The sequence below is a fragment of the Marmota marmota genome, unplaced genomic scaffold (assembly GCF_001458135.2).
Source record: "Marmota marmota marmota unplaced genomic scaffold, marMar, whole genome shotgun sequence".
Taxonomy (NCBI): Eukaryota; Metazoa; Chordata; class Mammalia; order Rodentia; family Sciuridae; genus Marmota; species Marmota marmota.
This window is the reverse complement of record NW_026000057.1, coordinates 15,859,801-15,878,069: the sequence shown is the minus strand read 5'-3', so window position 1 is coordinate 15,878,069 and position 18,269 is coordinate 15,859,801. Positions and strand designations below refer to the sequence as shown.

At 36.2% G+C, this 18,269-nt stretch overlaps 1 protein-coding gene across 1 annotated transcript in view; it reads right to left on the bottom strand.

Annotated features, from left to right (window-relative positions):
* Rxfp1 (relaxin family peptide receptor 1) overlaps positions 1-18,269 on the bottom strand; it is a 130,680-nt gene that overhangs the window by 23,125 nt on the left and 89,286 nt on the right. The window contains exons 7-10 of the mRNA XM_048813570.1: positions 14,585-14,656; positions 14,426-14,497; positions 12,917-12,988; positions 3,487-3,558 (exon numbers count right to left, since the gene is read on the bottom strand). Coding sequence (XP_048669527.1) covers positions 3,487-3,558; positions 12,917-12,988; positions 14,426-14,497; positions 14,585-14,656 — 288 coding nt within the window. The remainder of the gene's footprint in view (positions 1-3,486; positions 3,559-12,916; positions 12,989-14,425; positions 14,498-14,584; positions 14,657-18,269) is intronic.

Sequence of the window (18,269 nt, the reverse complement as noted above, 5' to 3'; positions counted from 1 at the left end):
TCTTAGTTACTCTCCTTATATCAAAGAAGACATTTGGCATTTGTTTTTTAGGGATTGGCTAGCTTCACTTATCATAATCTGCTCTAATGCCATCCATTTCCCTGCAAATTCTATGATTTTGTCATTTTTTTAATGCAGAGTAATACTCCATTGTGTATAAATGCCACATTTTTTTTATCCATTCGTCTATTGAAGGGCATCTAGGTTGGTTCCACAGTCTTGCTATTGTGAATTGTGCTGCTATGAACATCGATGTAGCAGTGTCCCTGTAGCATGCTCTATTTAGGTCTTTAGGGAATAGACCAAGAAGGGGAATAGCTGGGTCAAATGGTGGCTCCATTCCCAGCTTTCCAAGAAATCTCCATACTGCGTTCCAAATTGGCTGCACCAATTTGCAGTCCCACCAGCAATGTACAAGTGTACCCTTTTCCCCACATCCTCGCCAGCACTTGTTGTTGTTTGACTTCATAATGGCTGCCAATCTTACTGGAGTGAGATGGTATCTTAGGGTGGTTTTGATTTGCATTTCTCTGACTGCTAGAGATGGTGAGCATTTTTTCATGTACTTGTTGATTGATTTTATGTCCTCCTCTGAGAAGTGTCTGTTCAGGACCTTGGCCCATTTGTTGATTGGGTTGTTTGTTATCTTATTGTCTAATTTTTTGAGTTCTTTGTATACTCTGGATATTAGGGCTCTATCTGAAGTGTGAGGAGTAAAGATTTGTTCCCAGGATGTAGGCTCTCTATTTACCTCTCTTATTGTTTCTTTAGCTGAGAAAAAACTTTTTAGTTTGAGTAAGTCCCATTTGTTGATTCTAGTTATTAACTTTTGTGCTATGGGTGTCCTATTGAGGAATTTGGAGCCCGACCCCACCGTATGTAGATCCAAATCTTTTAATAAGGATAATAAAATATACTTCTAATTTTTTTTAAAATAAAAAATTTTTCTTACTTGTAGATGGACACAATACCTTTTATTTTTTTTTAATGTGGAGCTAAAGATGGAACCCAGTGCCTTCCACATGCAAGGCGAGCGCTCTTCCACTGAGCTACAACCCCAGCCCTATACTTGTAATTTTTAATTAGAAGTATAACCTGAAAAGTGTGTCTAACATAATACTCTAAGCAGGTTTGCTCATTTGAAAGTTGATGGGATTTAGGGTGGAGCTGAGTAAGGAAGGGAAAGTGATTTAAGTTAGATGATATCAGAAGAGTTTCAAGTTTGGCATGCTGAATGATGAATAAGACTGTAACTCTTGACAGTTTCTCCTTCCTTCCTTCCTTCCTTCCTTCCTTCCTTCCTTCCTTCTTTTTTGGTGCTGAGGATGGAAGCCAGGGTATTGTTCATGCTAAGCACACTCTTTACCACTGAGACACACCCCTAGCCTCCTGACAATTCATTTTGCACGGATCTCATGTGTTACCAGCTAGCATAAAGGACTACTCATGGGAAATCTTTAAGGGGTTTCAATTCTTTAAACACTGTGTGACATGTCTTAAATTTGACCTTGTCTCATCTATAAATATTTAACTCCTCCTGGGATTCCAAACCATTACCACAGTCTCCTAATGATCCTGGACCAAAAAAGCACAAACACTTGCCAAGAAGAAACCCACAGATTATTTCTTCATACAGAAGTTTCACTAAAAAAAATGCAAACAGAACAGAAAAGATGTTCTTAGCATTTCAGATATCTATTTGTTCTGTGTTCTTTAGCTGCTCATTGGTTTCCTTTTGGGTAATTAGTATGAATGTCTTGCATAGTTGTATATGAAGCATCCTGAATTTGAAGATTAACTCAGTGGAAGAATTCAAAAATTTCAGTGACTTTGAACATATGGATGGAAGGGTGTATAATTGGATAAAACACATTGTTACACTAGTGGTAGCTATGGTATAGCTTATATACAGGGTCCTCTAGGATGATGGTTTTAAGAGTTTCCCTATGGTAACCCCTAGTGAAATATGTTTACTCCTAGTAAAAATGCATTTTATATTGGGACATAAAATATGTGCACACACCCATAACCTAAGTCTCATTTCATGCTACATTATCTGCATTGTATTATGATATAATCTATTAAATTCTATTTTATTTATAAATGCTGATCAGGACATTCTAAATTGATTGAGCTATACTGATTTCATTACCTACTCATGAGTTGCAACCAAGAGTTTGAAAAATATTTAGGCAAAGTAAACTGTGAATGAAGGAATTGGATTTTATTTTTGTGTATGTATATATGTGCACCACTGGGTACCAAACCCAGGGCCTCATGCATGCTAGGCAAATGCCCTACCACTGAGTTACACCCCCAGCCTGGAAGTTAGATATTTATATTGAAGGAAGTCCCCCTGTCCTTTACTTTCACAGGAAGGAAAGGTCATGTGAACTTAAAATAGGCAGGAGGAGGAAGAAGAAATTATACTCAGCAATATTCAAAGCTTTATCCTGAGCCTGGGGTTGTGGCTCAGTGGCAGAGCACTTTCCTAGCATGCATGAGGCATTGAGTTCTATCCTTAGCACCACATATGAATAACTAAAAAATAAAGGTACATCAACAACTAAAAAATATTAAAAAAGCTTTATCCTTGTGTTCATAATGACATCCTCAGGGGTTTCAGATAATACAGTGGCATTGTGATGCTTCATGTATGGTTAAATCTGTGGTTACCCTTGATTTGAACTTGGAGTCCTTCAGTTTCAACAAATGTGAATTCCATGGTAAATGCTTGCCATAATCACAATGCATGTGTTGGGGCTCAGAAAAATGATACCCCAAAGTATGGCACTTTGGTGTGCTGTGTACTTGAACTGAAGGACGTTAGAAGGATCTCGGAAGCAAGATCTTACTGCCATTCTTCTGCCCTTCTGTTGCTCCCTTTTTTCCCCCAAGGCAGGCCATAGAATTTAGAGCCCGTCTCCCCAAATTCAGCCATAAAACCTAGAAATACTACTCTGGTCTTCTGCCACCTTTCTGTGTAGGAGCTGGCCTTAAGGACATTCTCTGACCTGCCTTGTCTGTTGGAAGGTCATAAGATCCTCATTCCAGGAAGGGTACTGCCCCACACCTGAGAGGAAGGAATGCCATACACAGAAGCAAAGAAGAATCTGGACAGGCCTGTCTGGGTTTCCTCTCTCAGTCTCTTACTAGCAGGTCACACCCTTTCATCCAATCACATTTCTATACTGCCATCTGGTTTTCACTGAACCTAAGCATTAAAAAGGTCAGTTTCCCCACGGATCTTTGGGTCTTCCTAAGGCTCCTGGGCCATGCTAAATTTTGATTAAATAAGGTCTGTTCTACTTTTCTCCTGTTAACTTGTATTTTGTTATAGGAGCATTGGTAGAGGCTGTTGTGGAGGACAGAAATCATACATTTCTTACCCTACACGTGTTGAGGCTGGCTTTTGTCCATTTAAAGGCTTCATTTGGTTTGTAAGGAGATACGATACCACTTCAAAAGCACAAAAATATTACTTACAAAACAGTTAAATTACTGCAGGAACTAAACGTCAAATTTCTTAAATTATGGATATGGTTGCCTTCAAAGTCCCTGGAATATAAAACATAAAACATGATCAAGCTAAATTTTAATTGCAGACAGAAATAAATTGATTAAGAATTATTTGTGTTCTAATAAAATATATTGTTCTTTTACATTCGGTTTACTTTATACCTTCACTTGTAGCCACTTACATAATACCATAAATTATTTTATGCATGCATGTAGGCATATATTAGTACTGTTACTGTTTTTACTTTATTAATAGTAAAAATGTTTTGAGTCACTCCTGTATCTTATGTTCATGGAGACATGTTATTCTGAGAAATTAAAGAGAATGAGAAATCAAAGTGAAAACTTTTGTTATGATAAATACCTAATTTATTAACAGATATTTAATAGTGAACACATTAAACATTTATTCAGAATTACCAAGTGGCATTTCCCTAAGTGATACGATTTCATTTTGCTATAGGCTGTGTGAGATTCTATTATTGCTGCAAAGCTGCTACTATCAAGATAATTTTAGGCACCTGCCTCATTAGTCAAAATACTAAAAATACCCCAGAAAAATATCTTCAGTAGCTTTTTTGCCCCTGGGATTATACTCTTTTTCTTTCTTTTTTAATATTGTCACAAAGAGCACACCTTATCACCACAAGGAATCCTATCTGAACAACAAAATCTTATCAAAAAGTTTATTTATTTGTTATGGTGCTAATGATCAAACTTAGGACCTCTTGTATGCCAGGAAAGTGCTCTACCATTGAACTATATTCCCTACCCTTTCATTTACAAGCAGATATATGTTAGAAGTTTGTTGAGCAGAGGACGACAGCTGAGGTTTAGGGATACACTGCATTTCCAAGTTAAATCCTGGCCCTTAAGTCTACTTAGTGTGTCCCAACACTTAATTTACTGGTTGCCAAGCTATTCACAAATTATTGTGACTGAAATATAGGGGTGGAGGTGTGATATAATTACTAAAATCTCTAAGGAAAATATGGGTAGCATTAATAGATATGCCTGTATTCTGTCAGTGAGTCTGTGGTGGGAATGCTCAGTTTTATTTTGGGCCCTGCATTAAAAATAGACATGACAAAGCAAAATATATCAGGAAGATTTGTAAAACTGGGATTAAGTGATCTTGAAACCATACCAACTGAAGAAAAGGGAGTATGTATTACAGCAAAGGATAAGGTAAGAGATATATTTGAAGTCAGGCTATGAAAGAGATTATAGTTTTTCTCTGTTGCATCAGAACACAAAATTAAATTTACTGGCTGAAGATACAAGTCATTTCAAACAGAAGCTCAACCTCTGAAGCAAGTTATGGCATTCAGAGAATAAATAAGCTCCCTCTCTCTGGCATCTAGCAAAGGCAATATATCATATCTTGATAATTTTGTAGATAAGATTTCTGTACTGCAAGGAATATTGTATTAGAATCAGAAATCTTTATTCTAGATAACACCTATAAAGAAAAAGTTTTGTTATTCCATTGAAGTGGAAGGTAAGTGCTTATGGTATTACTTTCTTGGTCTTGGGTTTGGCCCAGGCTTTTGGCTTCTCAATGTCCATGGTCAATGACAGAGGCTATTGTTTCCTTTTATTTTATTGCTGTTACCATGAATCTCCCACCAGGTGGCGATGCTCCTTCAAACTTCACAAAGTATAGAGTTGAACTACATAGGTAACTGATTTTTTTTTTTGCAGGGGGGATAGATATTTTTTAAATTACTTTAAAAATTTTGTTCTAATTAGTTACATATTTTTTAATGTATATTTTTAGTTGTAGATGGACACAATACCTTTATTTTATTTATTTATTTTTATATAGTGCTGAGGAGCCAACCCACTAAATTATAACCCTAGCGCACGTAACTGCTTTTTAAACCCTTAGGCAAAAATATTTATTAGTACTAATTTACTACTTTGTAAAATTCAATAAGAGGCACACACTGAAGCACTAATTAGGAAGTTTAAAAAAATTTTTTTTTGGTTATCAATGGACCTTTGTTTTATTTATTTATATGCCATGCTGAGAATCAAACCCGTGCCTCACATCTGCTAGGCAGGCGCTCTACCACTGAGCCACCACCCCAGCCCCAAAATAGGCAGTTTTGATTAAATTCTTTGTTTAATTTAATTTTGAGTTTATTTTAACCTTGAGTTATAAATTTGCTTCGGCTTTGTTCCTAAAATAAGGGAATCTGGTTTGTGAATATATATTAACCAAGGTAACAACAGCATCAACCAAAGAACAAAACAAAACAAAAATCTGCTTCTTGCTCCTTGCTTCAAGTTCTAAAGGACAAGAGGTAATTTTCCCACAGAATGTCTAGACCACCTTTCCTAATTAATAAGCCTCTGAAGGTGACAATTTTATTTTTCCCTTTTTACATTGTAGAGCTGTATCAAAATGAAAAATTCATTATTTGGTCAGAACAACAATAACAAAAACCTAAAACATCAAAGTCCGTCCCCCTCCCCCAGTATTGGGGATTGAACAGAGGGACTCACACATGCTAGACAAGCATTCTACCACTGAGCTACATCTCTAGCTATAAAATAAAAAAAAAATCTTGCCTGTTTCTCTTCAACTTCCTAGTTTACCCCTTAATGACATTTCAAAACATGAAAATATTCTTACCCTCTATCTGGTTCCTGTTTCATAAGAGGGAAGGATCTTGATTTTTCCATCCATCTACAAATTTACCTGATCTCTATCTGGTCTCCTTTTAGTCTCAGTGGAAGGATGGCCCTCCTCGTGCTCTAGGCCAACCCTCCATCTGTTATGTTGAGCCTGGTTTGTGTATGTCTATCTCCTAAAATATATAATCAGTTTTGTGTTCTTTGGATACTTTTTGCTTTCAAGTTTATATCTATTAGGATATAATAGAGACCCAACCATAGTAGAGAAAGTACGCAGGGTTTTGTTTCATTTTTGCTTTCAAGAAAAAACAAAACAAACAAACAAACAAACAAACAAAACAGGGCTGGTATGACAGTTTTACAAAGTTGTTAGAGACCCAAAATCTTCCATATTCACTGTTCATATGTCCTTGTGTGGGGGTCCTTGCTAAAGTTTGAGCCAATATATTCTTTTTTTTTTCCTGGATGAGAAAGGAAAAGAAATGGCCTTTGTCTTTTTCTTTAATGAACATTTCAGGAATCCCACCTTCCACTTCTCCTGTCTCCTTACAGCTTAGACACATGGCTATGTGTTGATTCAGGGAAGCAATTGGAAATTGTGGCTATAGTATATATGTGTGACTATACTTTAGTTCTTAAATGTCTTCAAAGGCTATGTGTTAAAGGTTTGATTCCTAAGGTGGTGTTATTGGGAGGTGGTGGAACCTCCAGGGGGTAAGTCCTAGTAGGCAACTCCTTAGCCTTGGGGATGTGACCTTGAAAGGGATTGCAGGACCCCAATTCCTTCTTTTTCTTTAATTTTTTTTTAGTTGTTGATGGACACAATACCATTTTTTAAAATTCATTTTTATGTGGTGATGAGAACTGAACCTAGTGTTTCATACATGCTAGGCAAGCGCTTTACCACTGAGCTACAACTACCTGCCAGTTCCTTCTTTCTCTCTGTCTCTCCCTGGCATGTGATGTAAGTGGTTTTGCTCTGCATGCACTCTCACCATGATGTGCCATCATAGAGCCAATAATGGGACAATTGATCATGGACTGGAAACTCTAAAACTGTGAGCCCAAACAATCTTTTCTCTTCATAAGTTAATTTATTATTATTAATAATAATTTATTATTATTATTATTTAGCAAAATTAATTTTGATACCATGACAGAAAGCTAACTGAACATAGGGAATTTCTATTTTAGTTTTTTTGAGCAACCTCTATCCTGTTTTTCACAATGGCTGCACTAATTTCCATTCCCAATAATAATGTGTAAGTGTTCCCTTTTCTCCACATCCTTGCTAACACTAATTGTCATTTTATCAGTCTTCCTAAGAGGTATGAGGTAATATTTCATCGTAGTTTTAATTTGCATTTTCTGATAACTGGTGATGTCAAACATTTTTTTCATATATCTGGAAGCCTTTTTTTGGTACCAGGGAATGAACCCGGGGGTGCTTAACCAGTGAGCCACATCGCCAGCTCTTTTTTTATGTTTTATTTTGAGACAGGGTCTCACTAAAGTTGCTGAGGGTCTTGCTAAGTTGCTGAGGCTGTCCTTGAACTTGTTAAGGGTTCAGATAGAACTCTCCTGCCTCTGCCTCCTGAGTGGCTGAGATTACAGGTGTGCATCACCATTCCTGGTACCTTTTTCTGTCTTGAGAAATATCTATTTGAGTCTTTGCCTAGTTTTCTTTCTTTTTAATAGGTTTGTTTACATGACTAATATAGTTGGCCTTAGTTTGTTATTTTAAGATACTGTTATTATATGGTTTCATAGGTTAAAAACTTTCATTAAATATTTTTTTAAAAATTGTATTTCTTCTGATAAATTTAGCCAGATTTGATAATTCTGTTGGTTGCCTTCATAATAACTCTACCCAATGCACTGTATCTTCTCTTTCTTTTGACAATACTATTTAATTTCCTATTATCAGATGATAAAATTAGTATATATTGTATACGTTTTTGCTCCTCTACCTCTCTCCTGTCATATGATTTTGGTCAAGTATATGCTTTTCTTTTTTGGAGTTCACCTTCAGAATATCAAATATTCTTTCTGTCTATCATCCATCCATCTTATTTTCAAATGATAGCTCCTGATTCCTAGCTATTTTTCTTATGGTTCTGTGCTTTTCATTTTGTGTTTTGCTTTTTAAAATTTCTTACTCATCTAGGATTAGTATATCTTCTTAAGCAATTCTTTTATCCTTATAAGGTATCCCTTTTTAGCCTTAATGTTTTGAAATCTATTTTTCCTATATTAACATAGACCCTCTAACTTTTAAAAAAAAATCACTATTGCATTTCTATCTCTATTTTGCAGTATATAATATTTCTATTTTATTTTCTGGTTGCCATATTAATTTTTTCTTTATTTAGGTTTTTAGCAGTTTGGTGATGGCTTGTCTAGTGTTTTTCCTACTCTGTTTGAAATTTTCTAAGGTTCCTACATTCCTGGATTATTTTATTAATTTAAGTTTGGAAAATCATGGGCCATTATTTCTGTAGCCATTTCTTCTGTCCAGTTCTTCCTTTCTTCTTTTTCTGTGGTTTTACCTATACTTTTGTTAGACATTCTATATTTTCCTGCAGCTTTGGATTCTCTGTTTGGACTTTAACAAAATTTTTGTTTTGATTTGAAAGTTTTCAGTTGTCCTGTTTTCAAGGTCATTGATTCTTTTCTCAGCTGTATTCAGTCTACTGCTAAGCCTGTTGTTATCATCTTCCAACACAATTTTATAATTTCGGCCTCTTCGATGACATTTTCCATGTGTTCATACATATTGTTCACCTTTCCACTTATCTTATTAATCATAAGTATTTTAATATCCCAACTTGGAAGCTGTAATATCTGAGCTATTGCCAGGTTGGGTTTTCAGTTTATTGATTACTTTATAATTTTACATTGGACTTACATTTTTCCTTTTTTAGGAATTAGGACTTTCTCAGCATTGCTTCCTTCCATCCCCAGAAACCAGTCTTATAAGACCATGGCTTGGATAGCATCCCCCCAAAGCCCATGTGTTAAAGGCTTGGTACCCAACTGATGGTGCTATTGGGAGGTGGTAAAACCTTTAGGAGGTGGGTCCTAGGGGGTGGAAGTTAGGACTTTGTGGGTATACCCTTGGAGGGAATATTGTGATTCCAGTTCTTTCCTTTGTCTCTTTTGCTTCCTGGCTACTATAAATTGAGTAGTGTTGTTCCTTCAAGTATTCCCTGCCATGACATACTGCCTTGGTGCAGGCCCAAAAGCCATGGAACCAACTGACCATAGACTGAAATCTCTGAAACCATGAACCAAATAAACCTTTCCTCTTTGTAAGTTGATTCTCTCAGGTATTTTGTCACAATGACAGGAGGTTGACTAACACAGATGATTTCCTGCCCTTACCTAGAAGCTCTGTGTCAGTGCAGGATCCTGGGATACAGAGGTTTTCTGCCACTACCAGAGCACAGAGTGTTCTAGTCTCTCCCTCTCCTTTTGTAGCAGTGGATCTTTGCATAATCCCTGGGTGCAGGAGGGTTTCCTATTCCTCTTCCAATACTTTTGTTTCTTCAGAAATGTTTTTTAATTGAGAGAATTGGGTGGGGTGAGGGGAAAATAAGGTTATATCTCTTGGGAGGTGGACAGATTTTATATCTGTGTGCTATCAAGGAGAGCTGTCTAGTTTTTCGTGTGAGCTGGTGGAGGCCAGTCAAAAGCAGCCTTTATGGATAGTGGACTCCCCTGAATGCACGGTTCTCAGTTATTCTAAAGTGTTACACTAGCCCATGCTTAACTGTATATATTTATTAAAATTTTAGCAGTTTTCTTTGTACCTGCTCTCCTGATAGCCAACGTTTATCCCTACACTCTGCCAAAGGTGAAATACAATATACGTCCCAGCTCTCTTTGTAACTCCTTAAAATTCCAGTTACTTGGTTGTCTTATAGCTCTCTGATGGGCTCTTGAAAATTAGGATTTTGTAGATTATAAAGCTCTTTCTTATTGGGAGAGAGAGAGCAATATTGTCTTGTAGTTTTCTAAATCCTAAGCACAATATTGCTGTAATGGAATTGCAATATAGTATATGTACTAGTCTGTGAATTTCTCTCTATGAACCATATTATGTTCTTGAAATTGAGCCATGTTGACTGAAGTAGTGCTATTTTATTAATTATCATGCTGTGTATGTGTGTGTATCATGTTTTATTTTTCCATGCTTATCTGTTTTCTACTGCCTTCCTCATCTGCATTTTCAAATTCTTCATATTGGCTTAGTTTTCCAATGGATAAATGACTTAGTTTCATCTCAGGATAAAAGTTTACTTCACTATCATGACCTTTGGGAGAGTACATTGGCTATTGCCCTATGTTCATCTGTTTTTTTATTAATTTTATGTTTTTCTTTTTGAATTTTCCAAACTTTATTGTGGTTTTTTACATCTCATTGCTTTGAAAGAACTATATTAAAGATTTTAAGCTATTATCTGTCAAGTATTATGAAGCATAATTTCCTGAACTGTTCTCTATCTTTTTATTTTAATGTATTTTTTTCCTGAAATCTGAGTTAAAAATTTATTTTTGGCCAACAAATTGGTTTTTTAGTTGCACTTTGCAAAATGGAAACTCATATACAAAATAATGAGATTGTAATTGGTTTTGAAGTAGATAAATACTTAAGAAGCAAAAAACTATTAATAACATTAAAATTGGGCTAATATTTACTATCAGTTACTTTTGATAGCTCAAATTTATAGATAATAACAAAAAATTGTAAAGTCCATCCTTTTAGTAATAAATTTTAATCATTTTGATTATCGGATACATGATATATATATTTGCTGCCTTTTTTAAAGGCAAAAGAAAGATTTATTGTGATAGGCATATCATAACTCTCATATTTGTTTCTGATCTTAATGCACAAGTTTTTTTCTTAATGATGGGGACAGAACCCAGGGCCTTGCCCATGCTAGGCAAATGGTTTACCACTGATCCACACCCCCATTCCCACAATGCACAAATTTTTAATTGCTAATTTCCTTATGTGAATGCTGATCAATTGTGCTTCATTATTAGGTTGGGATTGCTAGGCATGTAATAGCTGTTAATGTACTTCTCTGAAACAAAATTCAATTACAATGAAGAATACTGAATAAATTTGCCTGCCCTTTTATGACTAGCTTGTCATCAACGTTAACTGTCATACCAAGGTACCTCCTGGACTTAAAACTCCAAAAAGACTTTTTTACTAAAATCATCTCTTAATCAAATTTCTAAGGCTATTTATAGTTCTAACAATTTTTTTAAGATTGTAGTGGACACAATACCTTTATTTATGTGGTGCTGAGGATTGAACCCAGGGCCTCACATATGCAAGAAGAGTGCTCTACCAATGAGCCACAATCCCAGCCCCTAATTCTAACAATTTTATAAAACATTTTGTTATCTACACTGTCAGCCCATCCAAACTGAATATAGTCTCACTATTGCATTTTATGGAAATGTTTTTAAGTACACTATTACTGCCATATATTACTCTCAGTAAAGGGAAAGGAAAAATCATTCATGTTAAAATCACCTCTCACAACCCATTGTAGATAGGCCCATGATGATTGGCCAGTAATTATTTTTGTGAAGTTTCTTTTTTCCTACAGTGGTTCCAAGTTAGTATATTTTGAAAAAAATATCTTTGCTTTTCATGCATGTCTCACTTGTGTTCTATTATCAACTTGAGAGTTGATACTTCTCACTACAATCAATGTTTCCAACTCTAACTTTTACCCTTCCTTTTATTGGGTACTTCTAAACTGCTGTGAAGATAGAGATCAAACAACCAACTTCTGGGAATTTCTTATAAAACAAGAGGCAGAAGGAGTTTTTATATATGTAAATTAGTTTGTTGATTAGCCTTTTAAATAGTTATTTTGGTTATTTTTAAAATTTTATATTTTTAGAGAGAGAGAGAGATGAGACAGAGGGAGAGAAGAGAAAGAGAGTGAGGGAGGGGAGGAGGGAGAAAGAAAGAGAAGAGAGAGAGAGATAGAGATAGAGATAGAGAGAGAGAGAGAGAGAGAAGAGGGGGGTATTTATTTTTTTAAACCTGTGTTTTAAGTAGACAAATTTACTGGATAATAAAATTAAATTCTGGATAGCAGAATGACACTTATTATTAAAAGCAAAGCTATTGTATAAAAATCCCATGGAATGCGATGGACATCATTACCCTAAGTACATGTATGAAGACACGAATGGTGTGACTATACTTTGTGTACAACCAGAGATATGAAAATTGTGCTCTATATGTGTAATATGGATTATAATACACTCTGCTGTCATATATAACAAATTAGAATAAAAAAATCAAGCACCAAAAAAAGTTCCATGGAACCTATTCTAATTAGCCTTGAAAGATAAGTACTACATATCATATTCTCATTATTCAGATTAAATTCTTAAATGAATGGAACTAAAATGATCAAATCTTTTTGTAACAACTTAATAGGTAAGATTGGTGGGGGAAGGGAGAAATATTATGTAGATCCCATAACATCCCTTCTGCCTTTCTGTTTCCTGGTTCTAAAGTTGTTTTTGTTTTGAGATATTTCATTTTGGTGAGAGTTTAGAGAAGTTAGATAATGGGGACATAAAATACAAAAATAGGCCAAAGTAATTTGAAAAAATGTGATGTGATAATAGCAATACAAGATGAATATACAAGATGAATTAGGCAACGTAGAGATTTTAGTAGACTTCTTTCAAATGAGATACCATCACTTACAGCCAATGTAGCTTTGGCATGTGCTGACAAAGTTTATCTGGCAAATGTGTCAGGACATTATTCATCAGCACCCTGAAAAAGAAAAGAAACCAAAGATGTCACATTTTTTTTTCTGGTTCTTTTCTTAAGGTACACATGGTATTATCATTATTCTTATAAAACCATGCAAATCTACGAAGTTAGTTGTCTTCTCTATTTACTCTGTGAGTCTTGTTATATTTAAATGCTTGATACTAATAAAATTTCTACAAATAGCAGTTATCATATGGAGGAAGCAACAAAGTTAGTAACTGAAAAAAGATGATTTTAAGTGAATTTGCTTTTCTTTACTAAGATCAATGTGTGGTGGTAATGATATGCTTAAGAATAGTTCAACAAAATGTGATAGACTATATTCAGTTTTGACAGACTGACATTCTAGAAGAAAAAAGTTTCTTTTTTTTTTCGGGGGGTACAGGGGATTGAACTCAAGGACACTTGGCTATTGAGCCATATCCCCAGCCCTATTTTGTATTTTATTCAGAGATAGGGTCTCACTGAGTTGCTTAGTGCCTTGCTTTTGCTGAGGTTGACTTTGAACTCGTGATCCTCCTGTCTCAGCCTCCTGAGCGTCTAGGATTACAGGCATGCATTACTGTGCCCAGCTTAGAAGACAAAAATTGTTACAATTATAAATAGCCTTAGAGAATAAGAATAAGAGATAGTTTTTAGTTGGAAAAGCCTTTTTTGGGGTTTTAATAATTCCAAGTTTAATGTTATTATGTTTAAAGCATTATTTTTTTATTAATTTTTAATTTATATATGACAGTGGTATGTATTACAATTCTTTTTTTCCCCCCAGTCTGGATTACTTTATTATTAAATTCTTTTTTTTTCATATCTCTGGTCGTATAGAAAGTATATTCACACCAATTCATGTCTTTATACATGTACTTTGGATAATAATGTCCATCACATTCCACCATCATTTATAACCCTATGCCCCCTCCCTTCCCCTCCAACTCCTCTCCCCTATCTAGAGTTCATCTATTCCTCCCATGCTCCCACTTCCTACCCCACTATAAATCAGCCTCCTTAGATCAGAGAAAACACTTGGCATTATTATTATTATTATTATTTTTGGATTGGCTAACTTCACTTAGCATTATTTTCTCTAACTCCATTCATTTACCTGCAAATGCTATGATTTTATTCTCTTTTATTGCTAGTAATATTCCATTGTGTATATATGCTACATTTTTTTTTTATCCATTCATCTATTGAAGGGCATCTAGATTGGTTCCACAGTTTAGCTATTGTGAATTGTGCTGCTGTTAACATCAATGTGGCTGTGTCCCTGTAGTATGCTGTTTTTTTTTAAGCCATTTGGGTATAGACAAAGGAGAGGGATGCCTGGGTCAAATAGTGGTTCCATTCCCAATTTTCCAAGAAATCTCCATACTGTAAAGCATTAATTTTTATTTATGTCTTTCCCTTAAATTAAAATGTTTCCTTTAATTTAGTACTTACAAGAGAATAAGAGAATTTAGTCCATAAAATGTTAGTGGGGAAATTCGACTGAGGTGATTATCTTCAATTATCCTGCCAGGCAGAAAAAAAATTGATTCACTTATCTATTTTTAGAACATAAAAACTAATACTACGTAATGCTACATAAATTAAACATACAGCCATTCTAGTCTGTGAAGGTCTTCAAAAACACCTGGCTTCAGGAAGGTTATTCTGTTATGACTGAGGTACCTAGAAAAGGAGAAATGACTGTAATAAATCTGTACCTTTTCAACACTTCATAATTAGGAAAGTAAAATAGCTATCATTCATTTTAAATGTTCTTATATAACATTCTTACCCTGCCATTTCCCTGCCTTTGAATCTTTAAGAGTGCCTGTTAATTACTGTATCATCTCCAGCTTTAAATTTCCCCCATAATAATTAATCAATTTCTTTTCATTGACCTCATTTATTCATCAACTTGTTTTGAGTACCTACTCTATGACTACTATGGCTTGGATAAGTTTTCCCCAATGGTCCATATGTTAAAGGCTTTGTGCTTTTGGGAGGTGCTGTGGATGGAAGATGGGGCCTAGAGAGAAGTCCTTAGGTCATTGGGGGTGTGACTTTGAAGGGGACTGGGGGACCCATGGCTCCTTCCTTTTTTTTTTTTTCCTCTTCTTTTTTTTCCCTAGCCATATGCACCTACCATGATGGCTTTAGGTAGGCCTAAAGCAATGGGGTCAATCTATCATAGATTGCAATCTCTAAAACTGTGAGCCAAAATAAACCTTTCCTTTTTAAGGAAAGTTAATTGCCTCAGGTATTTCATTATGGTGACACAAAGTTGAGTAACACAATGATACTGTGCTAGGTATGTCATCCTATTCTTTGTGAGGCTTTACATCTGAAGAGGAGACAGGATGTGGATGGGCTATTATGCAACATACAGAAAACAGAGGAAAATGTATCCGTAGGGTTGTTTTGACATTACAGAGCAGAAAGCACTAGTGGTTAGAACTAAAGAGCACAGAGAGGAGACAGAAAAGTCTCACTAAAGGAAGCACAGCTGAGAAAGGTCTTGAATGAAGGCTTGGCATTCACAAAGCAGGAGTTATTTTAGACAGAGGAAATAGCTTATGCAAAGACAAGAAGTACAAAGAGTAACAAGTTAAGTCATCACCAGGTAATTTAGTAAGGCCTCACCATGAAGGAAGCTGTGAGGACAGACAGGAGATGGGCCTGGAAGAGCTAGGGGCCTGTTCTGGGGAAAGGTCATTGCATGTTTTGTTAAAGAGCTTGACGGCCTCACCCATCCAACTTGATTTCTCCTCTGCAAAGTGGATGAACTCTCTGGTATATTGAGTTCATTTTTTCCTTTAGCTGTGTTTATTTCTATCTCAGTCTCTCTAGTGTGATTATCCATAGTTATCTGCTATGAAACAGTTTGATTCCTTACTCTTCTGTTTATTAAACATGACCTTGACCAAGCAATCAATTCCTGTAAGCTTCAGCTTCCTCAACTCTAGAATGGGCACAGTATCAACATTACTCCATAGGGCTGTTGTGACACTTGGGGCAATGCGTGCCATAGCACTCTGTAGGTATTATTTATTACAACAATGTCTCTGTGTCTTCCACTCCAATTTCTTTCTTTTTCTTTTTCCTCTTTGCTTGTGGTTAATATACAAGTTATTAGTTCAAATTTCACTCCTGTGGATATATGAAACCTATAGATTTCTTTTCTGTACTCTTACGTATTAGAGTTGACATCCTATAAAATCTTGCCAGGAATCTGTTCTTTGTTGCCAGATTTGACTTTTTCTTGGCTGACACCCCAGGTTAAAGCCACTTCCTTCCCTCCTTTGTAGACCTGGAGCCCAGCTGGCCTAGGCATGGGTAAGAAATAGCTTTAGGAGCCAGGTGCGGTGGCACACGCCTGTAATCCCAGTGGTTTGGGAGGTTGAGGCAGGAGGATCACGAGTTCAAAGGCAGCCTCAGCAATGGTGAGACACTAAGCAAGTCAGTGAGACCCTGTCTGTAAATAAAATACAAAATAGGGCTGGGGATGGGGTTCAGTGGCTGAGTGGCCCTGAGTTCAATCCCCAGTACAAAAAAAAAAATAGCTTTAGTACCTCCCCTGAACCCTTCTGAGGGCTGTTTTATGAACCAACAACCATCCCTTCAGGTAAAAGGCAATTGATCTGCTGTTTTACTTCATGCTCATCTGTGTAGCCCAGTCCTGTTCATTTTTCAGAGTCATCCTTCTTTGCTTTGAGTCCCAAACCGTCACTTTTTACAGTGAACCCTAATAGCGGTTTAGGTCTGAACAATACAGGTTTAAGAATAATGTTTTCCTCATCAGTCTCTAGTTATTGTGCACATGTTAGTGTTGTTTCCTCATCTTAGATCATAAGCTTCTAGAGAACAAGAGGACTGAACCTCCCCAATTTAGCTCAGCGCTCTGCCTGAACTACTCAAATAGAAGCTCCTTGAGGCAGCGTGTCTGATTCATAATCCTATGGCCCCCGTGGTGTCATCCTGAAGAACTTGCGCCCTGTAGAAGTTAATGAGTACTTTTAGATAAAGAAAGAGTTGGTATTTTATGATTATTCATGAAAAACTAGAGTTAGGTGGCATCTTTAACCCTCAAGCAATATTCCAGTGCCAAGGGAAAAAAAGATGGAAAGAAATGGAGGACACTTTGACATGTGTTCTCCAGTTTTTGTGCTACCTTCCTCCTTATCCACTGAATATCAACCAAAGAGATTCTGTTTAGAAAGTTTTGCACAGATTCATGGAGAGAAAGATAGTTAGGATCTTGATGAGACTGTGTCCTACCTATACTGACTTTGGGCACTTTCATAAGAAGGGCAGGGGTGAGGGAGAAGGCAGAATGACTCAGCCACGGTGGCTCCGTGAGTCTTTGAGTCTCCTGTGGCTTCCCTCTGCTTTGTTAGGCCTTGCTACATATTCTTGGCCAGATTTCAGTCTCTGCCATTATGAACTAGAAATATGATGGGAACGAGTTTCTTGGGTTAAGATAGAGAATGAGGTAGAATAAAAACCAAAGGGACAGAAATGGGACTCCAGGGAGTTATTTATGTGATTTCAGGTTGTATTTACTTCTTCTAAGAGGCTGCTTGATACGAAACGGATGAATACATAAAATGGAACTTTTGAGAAATTCTATTTACAAAAGCTTTGCTCTTAAGCACGATGGTGTACCACTTCACACCTATTAGGATAGTTATTGTCCAAGCAAACAAAACAAGAAAATAACTAGTGTTGGTGAAGATGTGGAGAATTTGGAACTCTTATGCATTGCTGGTGAGAAAGGAAAATGGTGCAAGCAGCTGTGGAAAACAGTATGGAAACTCCTTAAAAAAAATCAAATGTAGAACTAACTTGTGATCCATTAATCACATTTCTGGGCTTACAGCTAAAAGAATTGGAAGCAGGGACCCAAACAGATTTGTACTCCCATGTTCATAGCAGCATTATTCACAATAGCTGAAATGTGGAACAACCCAAATGTTCATAGACAGGTGAATGGATAAGGACAAGGTGGTCTATACATATAGTGGAACATTCTTTGTCTTAAAAAAGGAGGAAATCCTGACACATGCTACAGCAGGGATGGACATCAAAAACATTACATTAAGTGAAATAAATCAGATACAAAACACATATTTTATGATTCCAATTATATGAAGTTCTTTAATAGTCACTTCAGAGAAACAGAAAGTAGAAAGGTGGATGCCAGGGGTTAAAGGCAGGGGAAATGGACAGTTTAACAGATGTGGAGTTTCTACTGGAGAAGATGAAAAAGTTCTGGAAGAAGATGGTGGTGATGGGTGCA